General features: G+C 46.6%; 1 protein-coding gene across 6 annotated transcripts in view; it reads right to left on the bottom strand.

Annotated features, from left to right (window-relative positions):
• The window catches only part of LOC139555557 (SLIT-ROBO Rho GTPase-activating protein 2B-like), a 174,511-nt gene that overhangs the window by 62,673 nt on the left and 87,288 nt on the right, over window positions 1–24,550 (bottom strand). For 5 of the 6 annotated variants that reach the window (XM_071369177.1, XM_071369178.1, XM_071369173.1 and 2 more), the window contains one exon: window positions 10,650–10,842. In XM_071369177.1, the coding sequence (XP_071225278.1) occupies window positions 10,650–10,842 (193 nt within the window). Of the gene's footprint in view, window positions 1–10,649; window positions 10,843–12,771; window positions 12,987–24,550 lie in introns of those variants that run through there. The other variant, XM_071369175.1, reaches the window with a different exon arrangement.

Below are 24,550 nucleotides of genomic sequence, written 5' to 3'. Positions count from 1 at the left end.
CATCACATGTTCACCCACACACACACCCATGAATTGTGCTTGGCTGCCTGGATGTTTCCTCTAGTTAAAGTCTTCCTCCAGTGGGTCATACATTCCTGCAGCATTAGAGACACGAAGCAAGCTGAGGTCCAATTCTCCTCCACATTCAGCTCCTTTAGTGTTGTTGCCTCTGTGCCACAGATACACAGAAACACACAGGGCATCTGTCTCCACGGAATCACCACACACACAAACACACGCACACACGCACAAAAATGGAAAATATGTGAGATTCCAGCGTGGCACCAGAGCTGAGCTGCAGCAGATGCAGTGGAGCTGTTAGAGACCCAGATGTTAGAGAGAGGGGGGGGGGGGTGAAAAAGAGAGAGGTGGGGTGAGAGAATGAGATTTTTTATGTTTATTTATTTTCCCTTTTGTACTTTAACTATTTGCACATCGTTACAACACTGTATATAGGAGCTGATTGTGGACTACAGGAAAAGGCGGTCTGGACAGAAACCCATTAACATCGACAGGGCTGTAGTGGAGCGGGTCAAGAGTTTCAAGTTCCTTGGTGTCCACATCACCAACATATCATGGTTCAAACATACCAAGAGAGTTGTGAAGAGGGCACGATACCTTTTCACCTTCAGGAGACTGAAAAGATTTGGCATGGGTCCCCAGATCCTTAAAAAATTCTACAGCTGCGCCATCGAGAGCATCCTGACCGGTTGCATCAGACTGTAAGACACTACAGAGGCTAGTGCGTATGTATGGCCCAGTACATCACTGGTGCCAAGCTTCCTGACATCCAGGACCTATATACTAGGAGGTGTCAGATGAAGGCCCAAAAAATTGTCAAAGACTCCAGTCACCCTAGTCGTACACTGTTCTCTCTGCTACTGCACGGCAAGCAGTACTGGAGCGCCAAGTCTAGGTCCAAAAGGCTCCTTAACAGCTTCTACGCCCAAGCCATAAGACTGCTGAGCAATGAATCAAATGGAGAAAGAGAGAGAGAGATGGGGGGGGAGAAAGAGAATTGAATGTGTCATTGAACCAATTGCACTTTATGGCAGCGAGGTGTGGGGTCCACTTGCAAAACAAGATCTCACCAAATGGGACACCCCATTGAAACCCTGCATGCAGAGGTATGTAAGATTCTCCTACATGTCCAGAGGAAAACTACAAACAATGCATGCAGGGCAGAATTAGGCCAATATCCACTAATAATAAAAACTCAAAAAAAGCAATTTAGTTTAAGGAAACATCTAAAATACAGTGACCCCCTCTCATATCATTACCAAGCCCTGCAATGCCAAGAGCTGAGCAAAGAAAAGACTCCCCTCATCCAGCTGGTCCTGGGGCTGAGTTCACAAACCCGTTCTACTAACACACTGAAGCCTCAGGACCAGAACATCCAATCAATCAGAATAAAACAAATTACAACACAGTCAAAACAAAACTACATTACTTATTGGGAATGTCACAACCTCTGCCGAAGTCGATGCCTCTCCTTGTTCGGGCGGTGCTCGGCGGGCGACGTCGCCGGTCTTCTAGCCATCGCCGATCCATTTTTCATTTTCCATTTGTCTTGTCTTGTTTTCCCACACACCTGGTTCTCATTTCCCTCATTATGTGTTGTGTATTTAACCCTCTGTTTCCCCCATGTCTTTGTGTGGTATTGTTTATTCTGTTTCATGTTATGCGCACGTTAGTCTGTTGTAGAGGTCGACCGATTAATCGGAATGGCCGATTAATTAGGGCCGATTTCAAGTTTTCATAACAAGCGAACTCTGTGAAGACTATTTCTTCCTAACAAAGACAGCCAACTTCGCCAAATGGGGGATGATTTAACAAAAGCGCATTTGCGAAAAAAGCACAATCGTTGCACGACTGTACCTAACCATAAACATCAATGCCTTTCTTAAAATCAATACACAGAAGTATATATTTTTAAACCTGCATATTTTGCTAAAAGAAATCCAGGTTAGCAGGCAATATTAACCAGGTGAAATTGTGTCACTTCTCTTGCGTTCATTGCACGCAGAGTTAGGGTATATGCAACAGTTTGGGCCTCCTAATTTGCCAGAATTTTACGTAATTATGACATAACATTGAAGGTTGTGCAATGTAACAGGAATATTTAGACTGATGGATGCCACCCGTTAGATAAAATACGGAACGGTTCCGTATTTCACTGAAAGAAAAAACGTCTTGTTTTTGAGATGATAGTTTCCGGATTCTACCATATTAATGACCTAAGGCTCGTATTTCTGTGTGTTATTATGTTATAACTAAGTCTATGATTTGATAGAGCAGTCTGACTGAGCGATGGTAGGCACCAGCAGGCTCGTAAGCATTCATTCAAACAGCACTTTCCTGCGTTTTGCCAAAAGCTCTTCGCTGTGCTTCAAACCTATCAACTCCCGAGATTAGGCTGGTGTAACCGATGTGAAATGGCTAGCTAGTTAGCAGGGTGCGCGCTAATAGCGTTTCAAACGTCACTCGCTCTTAGACTTGGAGTGGTTGTTCCCCTTGCTCTGCATGGGTAACGCTGCTTCGAGGGTGGCTGTTGTCAATGTGTTCCTGGTTCGAGCCCAGGTAGGAGCGAGGAGAGGGATGGAAGCTATACTGTTACACTGGCAATACTAAAGTGCCTATAAGAACATCCAATAGTCAAAGGTATATGAAATACAAATCGTATAGAGAGAAATTGTCCTATAATTCCTATAATAACTACAACCTAAAACTTCTTACCTGGGAATATTGAAGACTCATGTTAAAAGGAACCACCAGCTTTCATATGTTCTCATCTTCTGAGCAAGGAACTTAAACGTTAGCTTTTTTACATGGCCCATATTGCACTTTTACTTTATTCTCCAACACTTTGTTTTTGCATTATTTAAACCAAATTGAACATGTTTCATTTTATTTGAGGCTAAATTGATTTTATTGATGTATTATATTAAGTTAAAATAAGTGTTCATTCAGTATTGTTGTAATTGTCATTATTACAAATAAATGTAAAAAGATTCGGCCGATTAATCGGTATCTGCATTTTTTGGTCCTCCAATAATCAGTATCGGTGTTGAAAAATCCTAATCGGTCGACCTCTAGTCTGTTGCGTTGGGTTATGTTAACCCGTATATGATATTTCGTGTTCACTTTGACGTGTGCTTTTGGTTCGCCTAAATAAAAGTCTCCGTTAGCTACCCAATATCTGCTCTCCTGCACCTGACTCCCTTACAGCCATTTACGCAAACCTAAAAGGGAAACACAAGAACAAAGCAAAATGCAGTGCTATCTGGCCCTAAATCGACAGTACACCGTGGCTAACTGTTTGACCATGGTTACTGATCAAAACCTTAGAAAAACCTTGACAAAGTACAGGCTCAGTGAGCACAGCCTTGCAATTGAGAAGGGTAGACACAGGAAAACCTGGCTCCCTGTAGAGGAAAGGCTGTGCAACCACTGCACCACAGCAGAACCTGAGACAGAGCTGTACTTCCTGACAAAATGTCAAAAATATAAAACAATTAGTGTCATTTCCCCAAATTTGAAACCATTATTAGAATTATTCAATTCTCTGATGAGAATAGGCTACCCATCCTGTTGGGGGAGGACGCAGAGAGCTGTGGGTTGGCAGCGCACTACATTGCTGCCTGCCATAAGTTGAGGGACAGTGTCTTGACAGACCAATCAACCTGCACATGTCCTCTACTGTATGCTTATTGTTATTGTTAAATGTATGGTTATTTTGACCCTTGGTTATTGTTGTTACTGTTGTCCTGTTGTCAATTTAGATTCTTCTTATTTTCATATTGTAAATATCCAAAGTAAGCTTTGGCAATATGTACATTGTTGCTAATAAAGCAAACTGAATTGAATTGAGAGGGGGAGAGAGAGAAAAAAGAGAGAGAGGGAGAGAGAGAGAAAGAGACAGAGGGGTAGAGGGCGAGAGAGAGAGGTAGAGAGAGATGAAAATGGAGGGACATAGAGGTTGGTAAGGTGGTACAGTATGTGATGCTGAAGAAACAGTAGTATTCTCTTCTCTCCTCTCCTCCCCTCCACCCTCCTCCTCCACCCTCCCCTCCACCTACCTCCTCCACCCTCCTCCTCCACCCTCCCCTCCACCTACATCCTCCACCCTCCCCTCCACCTACCTCCAGCCTGACTGACTGGAACTTGGCTTGATCAAAAGAGCAAAAAAAGAGGAAGCGAAAGGAAAAACGTCAAAGAGAAAGAAAGGAGAAAAGCAGAAGTGAAGAGAAGAAAAGAGGCGAGAAGCTGAGAGGAGAGAAGAGGAGGGGAGAGAAGAGAGGAGAAGAGGAGAGAAGGGGCAAGAAGAGAGGAGAAGAGGGGGGAGAAGAGAGGAGAAGAGGAGAGAAGAGAGGAGAAGAGGAGAGAAGAAGAGAGAAGGGGCGAGAAGAGAGGAGAAGAGGGGGGAGAAGAGAGGAGAAGAGGAGAGAAGAGGAGAGGAGGGGAGAGAAGAGAGGAGAAGAGGAGAGGAGTGAAGAGGAGAGAAGAGGAGGGGAGAGAAGAGAGAGGAGAGGAGAGAAGAGAGGAGAAGAGGGGAGGGGAGAGAAGAGGAGAGGAGAGAAGAGGAGAAGAGAAGAGAGGAGAAGAGAGTAGAAGAGAAGAGAGGAGAAGAGGAGAAGAGAGAAGAAGAGAGAAGAAGAGAGAAGAGGAGAAGAGAAGAGAAGAGAGTAGAAGAGAAGAGAGGAGAAGAGGAGAAGAGAGAAGAAGAGAGAAGAAGAGGAGAGAAGAGGAGAGGAGAAGAGAGGAGAAGAGGAGAGGAGAAGAGAGGAGAAGAGAGAAGAGAGAAGAGGAGAGGAGAAGAGAGGAGAAGAGGAGAAGAGAGGAGAGGAGAAGAGAGGAGAAGAGAGGAGAGGAGAAGAGAGGAGAAAAGAGGAGAAGAGGAGAATAGTTGTGTAGCTGTAACACTACTCCAGTCAGTCAAACAAGCTGAGAGCAGCTTCCTTTCACTGAGGACATACAGCAGATGTCTTCAGATGTCTCCATGTCCACACAGTCAACTCACCTTTTATTCATATGATTATTTATTTAACTAGGCAAGTCAATTAAGAACAAATTCTTATTTACAATGACGGCCTTCCAAGAGGCAATTGGCATTAGCCCACGTGTCTCTCTCTGTGTGTGTGTGTGTGTGTGTGTGTGTGTGTGTGTGTGTGTGTGTGTGTGTGTGTGTGTGTGTGTGTGTGTGTGTGTGTGTGTGTGTGTGTGTGTGTGTGTGTGTGTGTGTGTGTCAAAAGTTTGGACAAGATGTTTAAGACCAAAAAAGTGTGAAACAAGATTCTTAAAAGTAGCCACCCTTTGCCTTGATGACAGCTTTGCACATTTTCTCAAACAGCTTCATGAGGTAGTCACCTGGAATGCATTTCAATTAAAAGGTGTGCCTTGTTAAAAGTGGAATTTCTTTCCTTCTTAATGCGTTTGAGCCAATCAGTTGTGTCGTGACAAGGTAGGGGTGGTATACAGAAGATAGCCCTATTTGGTAAAAGACAAAGTCCATATTATGGGAAGAACAGCTCAGGTGTGGCGGCAGGTAGCCTAGTGTTTAGAGCGTTGGACTAGTAACCAAAAGGTTAACTTAACTGCCTTGTTCAGGAGCAGAACGCCAGATTTTTACCTTGTCAGCTCGGGGATACAATCTTGCAACCTTTCGGTTACTAGTCCAACGCTCTAACCACTAGGCTACCTGCCGCCCCATGTGACCACCAGCATCACGCCCAGTACTGTTACTGCTAGTATTACCTATAGTACTGTTACTGCTAGTATTACCCCTGGTACCGTTACTGCTAGTATTACCCTAGTACTGGTACTGCTAGTAGTACATGTAGTACTGTTACTGCTAGTATTACCCCTGGCACTGTTACTGCTAGTATTACTCATGGACACTGTTTCTGATAGTATTACCCCTGGCACTGCTACTGCTAGTATTACCCCTGGTACTGGTACTGCTAGTATTACACATAGTACTGTTACTGCTAGTATTACGTATAGTACTGTTACTGCCAGTATTACTCCTGGCACTGTTACCGCTAGTATTAACCCTGGTACTGTTACTGCTAGTAGTACCCATAGTACTGTTACTGCTAGTATTACCCCTGGTACTGGTGCTGCTAGTATTACACATAGTACTGTTACTGCCAGTAGTACTTATAGTACTGTTACTGCTAGTATTACTCCTGGTACTGTTACTGCTAGTATTACCCCTAGTACTGGTACTGCTAGTTTTACACATAGTACTGGTACTGCTAATATTACTTATAGTACTGTTACCGCTAGTATTAACCCTGGTACTGTTACTGCTAGTAGTACCCATAGTACTGTTACTGCTAGTATTACCCCTGGTACTGGTGCTGCTAGTATTACACATAGTACTGTTACTGCTAGTAGTACTTATAGTACTGTTACTGCTAGTATTACTCCTGGTACTGTTACTGCTAGTATTACCCCTGGCACTGTTACTGCTAGTATTACCCCTGGTACTGTTACTGCTAGTATTACCCCTGCCACTGTTACTGCTAGTAGTACTCCTGGTACTGTTACTGCTAGTATTACCCATGGCACTGTTACTGCTAGTATTACTCCTGGTACTGTTACTGCTAGTATTACTCCTGGTATTGTTACTGCTAGTATTACCCCTGGTACTGTTACTGCTAGTATTACCCATGGCACTGTTACTGCTAGTATTACTCCTGGTACTGTTACTGCTAGTATTACCCCTGGTACTGTTACTGCTAGTATTACTCCTGGTACTGTTACTGCTAGTATTACCCCTGGTACTGCTACTGCTAGTATTACCCATGGCACTGTTACTGCTAGTATTACTCCTGGTACTGTTACTGCTAGTATTACCCCTGGCACTGTTACTGCTAGTATTACCCCTGGCACTGTTACTGCTAGTATTACTCCTGGTACTGTTACTGCTAGTATTACCCCTGGCACTGTTACTGCTAGTATTACCCATGGCACTGTTACTGCTAGTATTACCCCTGGCACTGTTACTGCTAGTATTACCCATGGCACTGTTACTGCTAGTATTACCCCTGGCACTGTTACTGCTAGTATTACCCCTTGCGCCGGCACTGATAGTACTACTGATAGTATTGTTACTGCTAGTATTACGCATAGTACTGTTACAGCTAGTATTACCCCTGGCACTGTTACTGCTAGTGTTACTCATGTTACTACTAGTATTACTCCTGGCACTGTTACTGCTAGTATTACCCCTGGTACTGTTACTGGTAGTATTATTCCCAGTACAGTTACTGCTAGTATTACTCTGTGTACTGTTATTTCTAGTATTACTCCTGGTACTGTTACTACTAGTATTACTGATTGTAATGGTACTGCTAGTATTACTCTTGGCGCTGGTACTTCTATTATTACTCCTGGTACTGTTACTACTAGTATTACCCCTGGTACTGTTACTGCTAGTATTTTGCATAGTACTATTACTGCCAGTATTACTCATGGTACTGTTACTGCTAGTATTACTCATTGTATTGTTATTTCTAGTATTGCTCATGGTACTGTTACTACTAGTATCACTGATTGTAATGTTACTGCTAGTATTACTGATAGTACTGTCACTGCTAGTATTGCTGCAAGCACTGTTACTGCTAGTATCACTCATAGTACTGTTACTGCTAGTATTACTGATATTAATTTTACTGCTGGTATTACTCATAGCACTGTTACTGCCAGTATTACTTCTAGTACTGTTACTGCTAGTATCACTGATGGTACTGTTAGTGCTAGTATTACTCCTAGTACTGTTTCTGCTAGTATTACTGATAGTAAGGTTACTGATAGTATTACTTATAGTACTGGTACTGACAGCATTACTCGTAGTACTGTTACTGCTAGTATTACTGGTCACAATGTTACTGCCAGTATTACTTGTGGTACTGTTACTGCTAGTATTACTGATCGGAATGTTACTGTCAGTATTACTCGTAGTACTGGTACTGCCAGTATTACTTCTAGTATTGTTTCTCCTAGTATTACTGGTGGTACTGTTAGTGCTAGTATTATTCCCAGTACTGTTACTGCCAGTATTACTCGTAGTACTGGTGCTGCCAGTATTACTTCTAGTATTGTTTCTCCTAGTATTACTGATGGTACTGTTAGTGCTAGTATTATTCCTAGTACTGTTACTGCTAGTATTACTCTCAGCACCATGTATTGTCAGCAGGCTGTCCCAACCCATCACAGCTCAGCACGGTGCATAATAATAATAATAATAATTCTATATCTTGTTATTGATGACATCATGCCCAAGGCCAATAGCATGGTTGCTAATGTATTTTTTTATTTTCAGAATTATTATTATTTTCAGAGTTATTATTATTAATAACTGCTACGATGCTGCCCTGAAGACCAACAACAGAGTGGAGGGCTGGCATTCAAAAATTTTGGCAAATTTTGGAGCTACCCACACCACCATTTGGAAGTTCATCGAGGCATTGCAACGGCAGCAGCAAAGAGGTGAAATTAGAATGAAGCAGCAACTTGCTGGCGTTCCACCGCCATGGTAAAGACCCCGCTACCGCAAGCAACAGAAGGATCTGAAGTCACTGATTGAGAAGTACAACACGACTCAACAGCTGGAGTCTTACCTGAAGAGCGTTGTCTTCACTTTCAAGTTGCAGTTGTGAATACTTCAAAATGAGAAAAATGAGCACCTAGTCTATTTGCACACTTCTTTGTGACCCTTTCAATGACTCCAAAATCCTTATGAGACCAGAACACTAAGCACGTTCTGGGATGATTTGTTTGTGAACTTGTCTTTACAGTGCTGCATTGTCATGTAGCCTACTATTTATTTTTTGTATTTTTGGGGGTTATTTGAAAGAAATGTTTTAGGCCTACTTATTTTTGCCCCATCATTTGTAGTATTTTGCTAAGCTTTTTTGTTGATAAATAAATGTTTTACAGTGAATGGTTGGTGTTAATGGTGTAAAAACTAGATAAAATGTATTATTTAACAGAAAAATACATTGTAGAAACTAGATATAGGAAACGTAAAAAATAATAATAATAGTAGTGTTTAAGTGAACAAATGTCGGCCTTTAACCATATAAACTAATTTACATACAAATATAGGCTACAATATTCTGCCCATATGAACAAATTTATTATAGACCATAACTGAACCAATTTCTGTAGGTTATATATACAATATACCACCAGCCAGCCGTCGTTCCCCAGCCAATCGCACACACACTGGCGTGGACGAAAGAGTCGCCGACAAAGGAGTTAGATTCTGCTGAAGGCCTCGCTGTAAAATACAACGTGCTGCGGGGGTGCTATGGCAGGCCACACATTACAGCAGGGGATTATGGGTTAAGACAGGAAGAGGATCTGACAGAGGACAGATTCTTTGGTGACGGACGGCACGAGACACACACACACACACACACACACACACACACACACACACACACACACACACACACACACACACACACACACACACACACACACACACACACACACACACACACACACAGCTTCGACAGCGAGCCTCAATCTTCCTTCTAACCATTGACTGTGTCTCTGTTTAATCAGAATGTTCTTCCTGTCATATCAGAGTGTTGATAACTGGTATTATTAAAAGCCCTGCAGGACTATTCCTTTTCTCTTCATCCCTCTTCTCTCCTCTCCTTCCCTCTCCTCCCCTCTCTTCTCTTCTCCTCTCCTCTCCACCCCTCTCCTCCCCTCTCCTCTCCTCTCCACCCCTCTCCTCTCCTCTCCACCCATCTCCTCTCCTCTCCACCCCTCTCCTCTCCTCTCCCCCCCTCTTCTCCCCTCTCCACCCCTCTCCTCTCCACCCCTCTCCTCTCCTCTCCACCCCTCTCCTCTCCTCTCCACCCCTCTCCTCTCCACCCCTCTCCTCTCCTCTCTCTCTACAGGAGGAATCACAGTACCAGGCGTAACGCTGGGAGAGATAATCACTCTGCTGTGTGTGTTTGTGTGTGTCCTTGTTTTTGGGCAAGGTTACACACTGCAAGACGCCACAGAGTATTCAGAGCACAAAAACACCACCTGGCACTGTTGGCAACGGAACATAAGTACCCACACGGACACACACAGAAACACAGACACACACAGAAACATGGACACACACGGACACACACAGAAACACAGACACACACAGAAACATGGACACACACGGACACACAGTGTGTCAACAGTGAACCAGCTTATTGGGATTGTAAATTCAAGTCAAAGTTGTTCCATGTAAATATTAGTGCCAACGTTAGTGTTGGGAGACAGACAGACAGACAGACTAAGAGGTATAGCCAGGCCTTTACAGCCCTGCCCTGGATGACTGTGCATTACCAGGACACAACACACAGATCTGGGTCAGTAAGGGGAACCCATACTCTGTCCAGGGATGACCAGGCTTTGATCTCTGTCTCTCTCTCTCTCTCTCTGTCTCTCTCTCTCGCTGTGTGTCTGTAGTCAAACCCACTCCAGATGCTATCAGTTAGCTCATGTCTCCCGAAGCTGCTTATGCAACGTTGGATTTACAGCACAGACAAGAGTGGTACAGTGTGTGTGTGCATGCGTGCGCACACGTGTGTATGATGGATTCATTTGTTCATGTCATTCGTGTGTGTGTGTGCCTGTCTTACTTGAGCTGGTGGTCCTTGGTGCTGCGTGTCTTCGTAAGGAACCTCTCAGACAGTTTCTCCAGGTTACGACTGTAGTCCATCTCTACCTCCGCCTTCTTCCTGAAGAAGTCCTGCAGGTCCTGCAGCAGCTGCACCCTCAGCTCACACTGCTGGTCCAGACACTTCAACTGCTCCACCAGCTGGGCACGGATCTCTACAGAGGGGGGGGGGGGGGGGGTTAGACGTTGGGTCATCTTCAGACACACTGGAAGAGGGAGAGGGCTAGTTTCTGGCTATGGGTGCACTGGACATCATCATCATCATCATCATCATCATCATCTATAACGTCCCCATAAATAAACACTTCATTAGCCAATCAGTTGGAGTATACCATGTGATTGGCACACAAAAAACTCCTACTTTCTATTACCAGCACCCTTAAAAAGACAACATTCTGAGAATGAATAGCTGGTCACTCACAATCCGAGAATAGAATGGAGATATTTTCTGAAACAGCTGAGATATGATGACACATTGAGTTTTCAATGGACTACAGCGGTACAGTACACCTGATGAGAGAGTTTATAGCCCAGTGGACGTGGCCGGTCTGGTGGCCGTGGCCGGTCTGGTGACCGTGGCCCGTGGCCGGTCTGGTGACCGTGGCCCGTGGCCGGTCTGGTGACCGTGGCCGGTCTGGTGACCGTGGCCCGTGGCCGGTCTGGTGACCGTGGCCAGTCTAACAGTACACTGAGCATGGAGAGCTGATCTGGTTTCTCTGGGTTAGATTTACAGACTGTGTGTGTTCCTCCTTTCCTCCTCCTCATATCCAAACATCTCCTGAGACAGTCCTTTATCCTGGCTTTTCACTTTTCATTTCCATTCTCTGCCTCCCTCGCTCCACCTCCCTCCCTCCCTCGCTCCACCTCCCTCCCTCGTTCCACCTCGCTTTACCTCCCTCCCTCCACCTCCCTCTCTCTCTCCCTCGCTCCACCTCCCTCTCTCCCTCCCTCCCTCGCTCCACCTCCCTCCCTTGCTCTACCTCCCTCCCACCCTCCCTCGCCCAACCTCCCTCCCTCACTCCACCTCCCTCCCTCCCTCGCTCCACCTCCCTCCCTCCCTCACTCCCTCGCTCCACCTCCCTCCCTCCACCTCCCTCCCACCCTCCCTCGCTCCACCTCCCTCCCTCCCTCGCTCCACCTCCCTCCCTCCCTCCCTCCCTCGCTCCACCTCCCTCCCTCCCTCCCTCCCTCGCTCCACCTCCCTCCCTCCCTCCCTCGCTCCACCTCCCTCCCACCCTCCCTCGCTCCACCTCCCTCACTCCACTCAAGTCTGGCCTCAAATGAATGGCTTCCTCCTAGTGTAGACACACTCAGTGGAGATATTGAATTATGATGTTTTAAACTACCACCCTTTTATCCCACAGTACTGTTATGGACAGGTGTGTGTGTGTGCATGTGTATGTATGTGTGTGTGGAGAGAGAGAGAGAGTGAGGCCATGCCAAGCAGAGTAGAAGATCCTGAGTGAATGTGAAGGCAGCGTTTCAATTCTTGACAACACACACAAACACGCATGATAATAAACTGGATTAGTGATGACAGATGGCAGACTAATGCCACACTCTCATAGCTGCCTCGCAGACAAGAGGCCTTAAGATTTAATGAACCCCCTCAAAAAAAACACACACACACACACATTCCACTTAACGCCTAATCCCAATAACCTCTCCGCCTATTACCTTTTATTGTGATTATTTATTGTACTTGAATTGTATATTTTTCTTCTTTCTCCCTTATTCACCATCTGTTTCCCTTCTTCTTTGTGTAAATCTCCAATGATGTATTTATCTTTTCTAAAAATGGGATTGTTATTTTTGTATGGTTTATTTTTCTAAACATTGAAAGGGTTTCTACCTCTGCTGCTCATGTTCTTCTTGTTCACCTTTTAAACCTTCATCATACTGTTTTGTATCTTCTTGCAAATAAATAAATACAAAATAAAACATTGTAATTATCAGCATTCACACAAGCACACACACAAAACTGTACACACACACACACACACACAACTGTACACACACACACAAAACTGTACACACACACAAAAAACTATACACACACACACATACCGTTGTCTGTGTCTTACCTTTACACCTCCTGCTGTAGATGAAACGGATGGCTTTAGCCTCCATGTTGCTGAGTCTGACTGTAGTCACTGTCTGACACTAACACTGGGTGACTCTGCTCTGTCCTTTACAGCTGAGGGGACAGTTTCATAAAGCCACAAAGAGAAGTGAGATTTCCAACTACCAGTCAGCCTGCAAACTCTGTCTGAAAACTATGCCCTCTCTCTCTCTCTCCCTCTCTCTCTCTCTCTCTCTCTCTCTCTCTCTCTCTCTCTCTCTCTCTCTCTCTCTCTCTCTCTCTCTCTCTCTCCTTCTCTCTCTTCTCTCTCTCTCTCTCTCTCTCTCTCTCATACACACAAACATACACACAGAGAAACGTTTCTCTCTCTCTCTCATACACACACACAGAGAAACTCTCTCTCTCTCTCTCTCATACACACAAACACACACACAGAGAAACTCTCTCTCTCTCTCATACACACACACAGAGAAACTCTCTCTCTCTCATACACACAAACACACACACAGAGAAACTCTCTCTCTCTCTCATACACACAAACACACACACAGAGAAACTCTCTCTCTCTCTCATACACACAAACACACACACAGAGAAACTCTCTCTCTCTCTCATACACACAAACACACACACAGAGAAACTCTCTCTCTCACTCATACACACAAACACACACACAGAGAAACTCTCTCTCTCTCATACACACAAACACACACACAGAGAAACTCTCTCTCTCTCTCATACACACAAACACACACACAGAGAAACTCTCTCTCTCACTCACACACACAAACACACACACAGAGAAACTCTCTCTCTCTCTCATACACACAAACACACACACAGAGAAACTCTCTCTCTCTCTCTCTCTCTCATACACACAAACACACACACAGAGAAACTCTCTCTCTCTCTCATACACACAAACACACACACAGAGAAACTCTCTCTCTCTCTCTCTCTCTCTCATACACACACACAAACACACACACAGAGAAACTCTCTCTCTCATACACACAAACACACACACAGAGAAACTCTCTCTCTCTCTCACACACACAAACACACACGACACTGCACGCTACCATCTTGATGTCCGTTCTCTGCTGATCAGAGAGTAGACTGCCTTAGGTAAGAATGAAATCATCTAGTAACAGTACACAGCAGACACACAGATCAAATCAAATCAAATGTTATTGGTCACATACACATGGTTAGCAGATGTTAATGCGAGTGTAGGGAAATGCTTGTGCTTCTAGTTCCGACTATGCAGTAATATCTAACAAGTAATCTAACCTAACAATATCACAACAACTACCTTATACACACAAGTGTAAAGGGATGAATAAGAATATGTGCATATAAATATATGGATGAGCGATGGCCGTGCAGCATAGGCAAGATGCAATAGATGGTGTAGAATACAGTATATACATATGAGATGAGTGATGTAGGATATGTAAACATTATTAAAGTGGCGTTATTTAAAGTGACTAGTGATACCTTTATGTAAACATTATTAAAGTGGCGTTATTTAAAGTGACTAGTGATACCTTTATGTAAACATTATTAAAGTGGCGTTATTTAAAGTGACTAGTGATACCTATATGTAAACATTATTAAAGTGGCGTTATTTAAAGTGACTAGTGATACCTTTATTAAGTCCATTTATTAAAGTGGCCAGAGATTTGAGTCCGTATGTTGGCAGCAGCCTCTCTATGTTAGTGATGACTGTTGAACAGTCTGATGGTGTAACGGTGGTCCTCCTCCTCTTCAACCGAAAAGGAGGAGTATTGAGGGAACCAAGGCGCAGCGGGTTGTGAACACATAATATTTATTAAAGACAAGACGAAAACACGAACTTCACTATGACTAACAAAACAACAAACGGAGTAGACAGACCTGGACGACGAACTTACATTAAACACGAAGAACGCACGAACAGGGAAAAATAGACTACACAAAATGACGATGTACAAAACAAACCGAACAGTCCCGTATGGTGCGACAAACACTGACACAGGAGACAATCACCCACAAACAAACAGTGTGAAACAGCCAACCTATATATGGTTCTCAATCAGAGGAAAACGTCACACACCTGTCTCTGATTGAGAACCATATAAGGCTAATTACAAGTGACCTAAACATAGAAACACAAAACATAGAATGCCCACCCAAACTCACGCCCTGACCAACTAAACACATACAAAAATAACATAAAACAGGTCAGGAACGTGACAGAACCCCCCCCTCAAGGTGCGAACTCCGGACGCACCACCAAAAGTCTAGGGGAGGGTCTGGGTGGGCATCTGTCCACGGTGGTGGCTCAGGCTCTGGGCGTGGTTCCCATCCCACCATAATACATCCCCACTTTTTTATCCCCCTCACAATGCCCACCCTCCAAATAACCCCACCTAAATTAAGGGGCATCATCAGGATAAGGAGCAGCACCGGAATGAGGGGCAACACCGGAATGAGGGGCAACACCAGAATGAGGGGCAACACCAGAATGAGGGGCAACACCAGAATGAGGGGCAACACCAGAATGACTGGCGGATCCTGGCTGGCTGGCTCTGGCTGATCCGGTCTGGCGGAAGGCTCTAGCGGCTCCTGTCTGGCGGACGGCTCTAGCGGCTCCTGTCTGGCGGACGGCTCTGTAGGCTCAAGGCAGACGGGCGGCTTTGCAGGCTCATGGCAGACGGGCGGCTTTGCAGGCTCATGGCAGACGGACAGTTCAGACGGCGTATGGCAGACGGGCAGTTCAGGCGCCGCTGGGCAGACGGGCAGTTCAGGCGCCGCTGGGCAGACGGGCAGTTCAGGCGCCGCTGGGCAGACGGGCAGTTCAGGTGCCGCTGGGCAGACGGGCAGTTCAGGCGCCGCTGGGCAGACGGGCAGTTCAGGCGCCGCTGGGCAGTCGTCAGTCAGGATCTGCCAGAGCCGCCAACCAGACAGGATCTGCCAGAGCCGCCAACCAGACAGGATCTGCCAGAGCCGCCAACCAGACAGGATCTGCCAGAGCCGCCAACCAGACAGGATCTGCCAGAGCCGCCAACCAGACAGGATCTGCCAGAGCCGCCAACCAGACAGGATCTGCCAGAGCCGCCAACCAGACAGGATCTGCCAGAGCCGTCAGTGAGCCATGAGCGTCCAGAGCCGTCAGCCAGCCATGAGCGTCCAGAGCCGTCAGCCAGCCATGAGCGTCCAGAGCCGTCAGCCAGCCATGAGCGTCCAGAGCCGTCAGCCAGCCATGAGCGTCCAGAGCCGTCAGCCAGCCATGAGCGTCCAGAGCCGTCGGCCAGCCATGAGCGTCCAGAGCCGTCGGCCAGCCATGAGCGTCCAGAGCCGTCAGCCAGCCATGAGCGTCCAGAGCCGTCAGCCAGCCATGAGCGTCCAGAGCCGTCAGCCAGTCATGAGCTGTCCCTCAGCCCAGAGCGGCTATTTGTCCAGAACTGCCCCTCAGTCCAGAGCTGTCTCTCTGTCCGGAGCTGCCTTTCAGTCCGGAGTTGCCCCTCTATCCTGAGCTACCTCTCTATCCTGAGCTACCTCTCTATCCTGAGCTATCCCTCTGTCCTGAGCTATCCCTCTGTCCTGAGCTATCCCTCTATCCCGGTGCTGCCCCTTGTCTCGATGTTAAGTGGGTGTAATATGAGGGTGGTCATTTGTAGGGGGAGATGTAAGCTGGGATTGACTATGGTGGGGTGGGGACCTCGCCCTGAGCCTGAGCCACCACCGTGGTCAGATGCCCACCCAGACCCTCCCCTAGACTTTGTGCTGGTGCGCCCGGAGTTCGCACCTTAAGGGGGGGGGTTATGTCACGTTCCTGACCTATTTCTGTTAGTTTGTTGTATGTGTTAGTTGGTCAGGACGTGAGTTTGGGTGGGCATTCTATGTTTTCTGTTTCTATGTTGGTTAAAGGGTTGCCTGGTATGGCTCTTAATTAGAGGCAGGTGTTTGGCGTTCCTCTAATTGAGAGTCATATTTAGGTAGGTTGTTTCACAGTGTTCGTTGTGGGTGGTTGTCTCCTGTGTTTGTGTCTGCGCACCACACGGGATTGTTTCGGTTGTTTTCGTTTTGATGTAGTCTGTTTCCTGCTCGTGTGTTCTTCGTGTTGTTATGTAAGTTCCATGTTCAGGTTTCGTCTACGTTGTCCGTTTGTTATTTTGTAATCATTTCAAGTATAGTTCGTTTTTGTTCTTGTTTAAATAAATTCATTATGTCTACATACCTCGCTGCGTATTGGTCCACCGATCCTTCTCTCCTCTCCTCTTCCGAGGACGAGGAGGACGACACCCGTTACAGATGGCTTGAGATAGAAGCTGTTTTTCAGTCTCTCAGTCCCAGCTTTGATGCACCTGTACTGACCTCGCCTTCTGGATGGTAGCAGTGTGAACAGGCAGTGACTCGGGTGGTTCATATCCTTGATGATCTTTTGGCCTTCCTGTGACATCGGGTGGTGTAGGTGTCCTGGATACGTTGTGCAGACCTCACCACCCTCTGGAGAGCCTTGCGGTTGAGGGCGGTGCAGTTGCCGTACCAGGCGGTGATACAGCCCGACAGGATGCTCTCGATTGTGCATCTATAAAAGTTTGTGAGTGTTTTTGGTGACTTGACAAATTTCTTCAGCCTCCTGAGGTTGAAGAGGCGCTGTTGCACCTTCTTCACCACGCTGTCTGTGTGGGTGGACCATTTCAGTTTGTCTGTGACGTGTACGCCGAGGAACTTAAAACTTTCCACCTTCTCCACTACTGTACCGTCGATGTGGATGGGGGCTGCTCCCTCTGCTGTTTGAATACGTTGAGTGAGAGGTTATTTTCCTGACACCACACTCCGAGGGCCCTCACCTCCTCCCTGTAGGCCGTCTCGTCATTGTTGGTAATCAAGCCTACTACTGTTGTGTCGTCTGCAAACTTGATAATTGAGTTGGAGGCGTGCATCGCCACGCATTCATGGGTGAACAGGGAGTACAGGAGGGGGCTGAGCACGCACCCTTGTGGGGCCCCATTGTTGAGAGTCAGCGAAGTGGAGATGTTGTTTCCTACCCTCACCACCTGGGGGCGGCCCGTCAGAAAGTCCAAGACCCAGTTGCACAGGGAGGGGTTGAGACCCAGGGACTCAAGCTTAATGAGGAGTTTGGAGGGTACCATGGTGTTGAATGCTGAGCTGTAGTCAATGAACAGCACTCTTACATAGGTATTCCTCTTGTCCAGATGGGTTAGGGCAGTGTGCAGTGTGATGGCGATTGCACCATCAGTGGACCTAATGGGGCAGTAAGCAAACTGAAGTGGGTCTAGGGTATCAGGTAGGGAGGTGATATGATCCTGCACTAGTCTCTCACCTAATACCTCACCTATACCTGATAAGGCAGATGTGTGTATTACAGGTTGGCCACAGCATGTATTGCTGGTGTGCTGCGTGTTGTTATCGGCTGATGGGTTTGTGTACAGTCATTTGCTGTTTTCTGGCTGTGTAATCTTGAATGATGGGAAAAGATTCATTGTCACGCCTGGATGTGCCTGCAACACAGACTCTACACACAGTCTGCCCACAGACAGAGGCCTGTATTCTCTAACATCACACAGTCTGCCCACAGACAGAGGCCTGTATTCTCTAACATCACACAGTCTGCCCACAGACAGAGGCCTGTATTCTCTAACATCACACAGTCCGCCCACAGACAGAGGCCTGTATTCTCTAACATCACACAGTCCGCCCACAGACAGAGGCCTGTATTCTCTAACATCACACAGTCCGCCCACAGACAGAGGCCTGTATTCTCTAACATCACACAGTCCGCCCACAGACAGAGGCCTGTATTCTCTAACATCACACAGTCCGCCCACAGACAGAGGCCTGTATTCTCTAACATCACACAGTCCGCCCACAGACAGAGGCCTGTATTCTCTAACATCACACAGTCCGCCCACAGACAGAGGCCTGTATTCTCTAACATCACACAGTCCGCCCACAGACAGAGGCCTGTATTCTCTAACATCACACAGTCCGCCCACAGACAGAGGCCTGTATTCTCTAACATCACACAGTCCGCCCACAGACAGAGGCCTGTATTCTCTAACATCACACAGTCCGCCCACAGACAGAGGCCTGTATTCTCTAACATCACACAGTCTGCCCACAGACAGAGGCCTGTATTCTCTAACATCACACAGTCTGCCCACAGACAGAGGCCTGTATTCTCTAACATCACACAGTCCGCCCACAGACAGAGGCCTGTATTCTCTAACATCACACAGTCTGCCCACAGACAGAGGCCTGTATTCTCTAACATCACACAGTCTGCCCACAGACAGAGGCCTGTATTCTCTAACATCACACAGTCTGCCCACAGACAGAGGCCTGTATTCTCTAACATCACACAGTCTGCCCACAGACAGAGGCCTGTATTCTCTAACATCACACAGTCTGCCCACAGACAGAGGCCTGTAATTCTCTAACATCACACAGTCTGCCCACAGACAGAGGCCTGTATTCTCTAACATCACACAGTTCGCCCACAGACAGAGGCCTGTATTCTCTAACATCACACAGTCCGCCCACAGACAGAGGCCTGTATTCTCTAACATCACACAGTCCGCCCACAGACAGAGGCCTGTATTCTCTAACATCACACAGTCTGCCCACAGACAGAGGCCTGTATTCTCTAACATCACACAGTCTGCCCACAGACAGAGGCCTGTATTCTCTAACATCACACAGTCTGCCCACAGACAGAGGCCTGTAATTCTCTAACATCACACAGTCTGCCCACAGACAGAGGCCTGTATTCTCTAACATCACACAGTTCGCCCACAGACAGAGGCCTGTATTCTCTAACATCACACAGTCCGCCCACAGACAGAGGCCTGTATTCTCTAACATCACACAGTCCGCCCACAGACAGAGGCCTGTATTCTCTAACATCACACAGTCTGCCCACAGACAGAGGCCTGTATTCTCTAACATCACACAGTCTGCCCACAGACAGAGGCCTGTATTCTCTAACATCACACAGTCTGCCCTCAGACAGAGGCCTGTATTCTCTAACATCACACAGTCTGCCCACAGACAGAGGCCTGTATTCTCTAACATCACACAGTCTGCCCACAGACAGAGGCCTGTATTCTCTAACATCACACAGTCTGCCCACAGACAGAGGCCTGTATTCTCTAACATTACACAGTCTGCCCACAGACAGAGGCCTGTATTCTCTAACATCACACAGTCTGCCCACAGACAGAGGCCTGTATTCTCTAACATCACACAGTCCGCCCACAGACAGAGGCCTGTATTCTCTAACATCACACAGTCCGCCCACAGACAGAGGCCTGTATTCTCTAACATCACACAGTCCGCCCACTGACAGAGGCCTGTATTCTCTAACATCACACAGTCTGCCCACAGACAGAGGCCTGTATTCTCTAACATCACACAGTCTGCCCACAGACAGAGGCCTGTATTCTCTAACATCACACAGTCTGTCCACAGACAGAGGCCTGTATTCTCTAACATCACACAGTCTGCCCACAGACAGAGGCCTGCATTCTCTAACATCACACAGTCTGCCCACAGACAGAGGCCTGTATTCTCTAACATCACACAGTCTGCCCACAGACAGAGGCCTGTATTCTCTAACATCACACAGTCCGCCCACAGACAGAGGCCTGTATTCTATAACATCACACAGTCTGCCCACAGACAGAGGCCTGTATTCTCTTACATCACACAGTCTGCCCACAGACAGAAGCCTGTATTCTCTAACATCACACAGTCTGCCCACAGACAGAAGCCTGTATTCTCTAACATCACACAGTCTGCCCACAGACAGAGGCCTGTATTCTCTAACATCACACAGTCCGCCCACAGACAGAGGCCTGTATTCTATAACATCACACAGTCTGCCCACAGACAGAGGCCTGTATTCTCTTACATCACACAGTCTGCCCACAGACAGAAGCCTGTATTCTCTAACATCACACAGTCTGCCCACAGACAGAAGCCTGTATTCTCTAACATCCCACAGTCTGCCCACAGACAGAGGCCTGTATTCTCTAACATCACACAGTCTGCCCACAGACAGAGGCCTGTAATTCTCTAACATCACACAGTCTGCCCACAGACAGAGGCCTGTATTCTCTAACATCACACAGTCTGCCCACAGACAGAGGCCTGTAATTCTCTAACATCACACAGTCTGCCCACAGACAGAGGCCTGTATTCTCTAACATCACACAGTCCGCCCACAGACAGAGGCCTGTATTCTCTAACATCACACAGTCCGCCCACAGACAGAGGCCTGTATTCTCTAACATCACACAGTCCGCCCACAGACAGAGGCCTGTATTCTCTAACATCACACAGTCCGCCCACAGACAGAGGCCTGTATTCTCTAACATCACACAGTCTGCCCACAGACAGAGGCCTGTATTCTCTAACATCTCTAACACATATTATTCGTATCGGATAGAAAACACTCTGAAGTTTCTAAAACTGTTTGAATTATGTCTGTGAGTATAACAGAACTCATATGGCAGGCAAAAACCTGAGAAGTTCCACTTCCTGTTTGAATTGTTTCTGAGGTGGCAGATTTTCAACCAAGCTCTCATTGGAATTACAGCGAGATATTGATGAGTTTTCACTTCCTACGGCTTCCACTAGATGTCAACAGTCAATAGAACTTTGTCTGATGACTCTAATGTGAAGGGGGGCCGAAGGAGACAGGAATTAGTAATCACTGCCATGAGGTGACCACGCATTGAACACGCGCCTTCACATGAGGAGGACCTCCGTTCCACCGCTCTTCTGAAGTCAATCTAATTCTCCGGTTGGAACGTTATTCAAGATGTATGTTAACAACTTTCTAAAGATTGATTCAGTACATCGTTTGACATGTTTCTACTGACTGTTACGGAACCTTTGGACATTTCGTCACGTTATAGTGGATGCGCTTTGTGACTTTGGAATTGTTTACCGCTAACGCGCTAACCAAAGTAGCTAATTGGACATAAATAACGGACATTATCGAACAAATCAAGCATTTATTGTGGACCTGGGATTCCTAGGACTGCATTCTGATGAAGTTCATCAAAGGTAAGGAAACATTTATCATGTATTTTCCGGTTTCTGTTGACCCCAACATGGCGGCTAATTTGGCTATTGTTCTGAGCTCCGTCTCAGATTATTGCATGATTTGCTTTTTCCGTAATATTTTTTTGAAATCTGACACAGCGGTTGCATTAAGGAGAGGTATATCTATAAATCCATGTGTATAACTTGTATTATCATCTACATTTATGATGAGTATTTCTGTTGAAACGATGTGGCTATGCAAAATCACTTGATGTTTTTGGAACTAGTGAATGTAACGCGCCAATGTAAACTCAGATTTTTTGTTATAAATATGAACTTTATCAAACAAAACATGCATGTATTGTGTAACATGAAGTCCTACGAGTGTCATTTGATGAAGATAATCAAAGGTTAGTGATTAATTTTATCTCTATTTCTGCTTTTTGTGAAAACTATCTTTCGCTGTAAAACTGGCTGTGCTTATTGTGGTTTGGTGGTGACCTAACATAATCGTTTGTAGTGCTTTCGCTGAAAAGCATATTTGAAATCGGACACTTTGGTGGGATTAACAACAAGATTACCTTTAAAATGATAATAGACACATGTATGTTAGAGGAATTTTAATTATGAGATTTCTGTTGTTTGAATTTCTGTTGTTTGAACCCACACCCACACACACACACTTACTCTCAAACACACTCTCACCCACACACACACACACACACACAAGACACAAACACCTAGGCTTACTACAGAAGGCACAACAGCACGATGCCAGTGTCATGTTTACTCCCGATGTCGCCAGTTGTCTCATCATTACGCACACCTGCCGTCATCATTACGCACACCTGCCACCATCATTACGCGCACCTTCCACCATCATTACGCACACCTGTCGTCATCAATACGCACACCTGCCACCATCATTAAGCACACCTGCCGCCATCATTACGCACACCTGCCTCCATCATTACGCATACCTGCCGCCATCATTACACACACCTGCCACCATCATTACGCACACCTGCCGCCATCATTACGCACACCTGCCGCCATCATTACGCACACCTCCCGTCATCATTACGCACACCTGCCGCCATCATTACGCACACCTGCCGCCATCATTACGCACACCTGCGCCTCATGTCACTCACCTGGACTCCATCACCTTCCTGATTACCTCCCCTATATCTGTCACTCACCTTGGTTCTTTCCTCAGGTGTTATTGTTTCTGTTTACATGTTTCATGTCTGTACACTTCTTGTGTTTCTTGTTTTGTTCCATGTTCGTTTATTTATTAAATTCACTCCCTGTACTTGTTTCCCAATTATTAGTGTACACATTACAGCCAGACAAAACAATGTGGATGTGTTAACACAAGTGACCCACACACAGGTGGCCATGTGTCCAATGAGAAGCCTGGGATGGCAAAAGGAAGCGGACCAGACAGTGATGCTCTGTCAGACCGATAGGCCTATGCAATACTGAAGTAGACATAGAAAGAAATAGACAGAAACGAAAGAAGGAGAGATGGTGGAGTTGAGAAAGAGAAAGTGGGACACAGAGAGAGAGGGTTAGTCAGAGAAACGAAAGCAGAACGAGGCAACTCTCACCCATCACCACATCCATTATTGACTGGGTTTATTCATAGAGAGAGAGAGAAAGAGAGAGAGGGGGATAGAGAGAGAGAGGGGGAGAAGGGGGGATAGAGAGAGAGAGGGGGAGAAGGGGGGATAGAGAGAGAGAGGGGGGAGAAGGGGGATAGAGAGAGATGACAGGAGGGGGATAGAGAGAGATGAGAGGAGAGAGAGAGGGGGAGAAGGGGGATAGAGAGAGATGAGATGAGAGAGAGGGGGAGAAGAAGGGATAGAGAGAGATGAGAGAGAGGGGGAGAAGGGGGGGAGAGAGATGAGAGGAGAGAGAGTGGGGGAGAAGGGGGGATAGAGAGAAAGATTAAAGGAGAGAGAGGGGGGAGAAGGGGGAGAGATGAGAGGAGAGAGAGTGGGGGAGAAGGGGGGATAGAGAGGAAGATTAAAGGAGAGAGAGGGGGGAGAAGGGGGGGTAGAGGGAGGAGAGGAGAGAGAGGGGGGATAGAGAGAGATGAGAGGAGAGAGGGGGGATAGAGAGATGGATAGAGAGAGAGAGAGGGGGGAGAGAGAGATGGATAGAGGGATAGCTAAAATAACTGCTCCAGACACAACAGACCCCAGATCGTCAGTGGATATAGAGGTGTAGTATAGTTTAAAACCCAGACTGAGTCAGATAAAAACAAATCCATGTGAAACAGCTTGTTCTCTGTTCACTACGTACCACACACACACACACACACACACACACACACACACACACACACACACACACACACACACACACACACACACACACACACCACACACCCACCCTATTCAGGCTGGGCTGCAGTGGGCTACCTGACCATGCCTTTGCCAGCTGGAAGAGCAGCTCTCCAGCTGTGCAGTGCAGTCTCTTGACTGAAAACCTTCTGAAATAGTATTCATGTCTCCATCAGGGTTCTTCTAGGACAAGAGCAGCCAGACCAGGCCTACACAGACAGACCCACAGCCTAGCTCAGCTGTCACTCTCTGTGTTGCCACGACAGCCACACAGCTGGCTCCTGGAAGCCCCGCCCCAGATTTATCTGCTCTCATTATAAGATAGAGAGACAAGATGCACACACACACACACACACACTTGCACCG

This window comes from Salvelinus alpinus, chromosome 2, assembly GCF_045679555.1.
Source record: "Salvelinus alpinus chromosome 2, SLU_Salpinus.1, whole genome shotgun sequence".
NCBI lineage: Eukaryota > Metazoa > Chordata > Actinopteri > Salmoniformes > Salmonidae > Salvelinus > Salvelinus alpinus.
The sequence above is the reverse complement of the archived record's forward strand: the minus strand, read 5'-3'. Positions and strand labels throughout refer to the sequence as shown.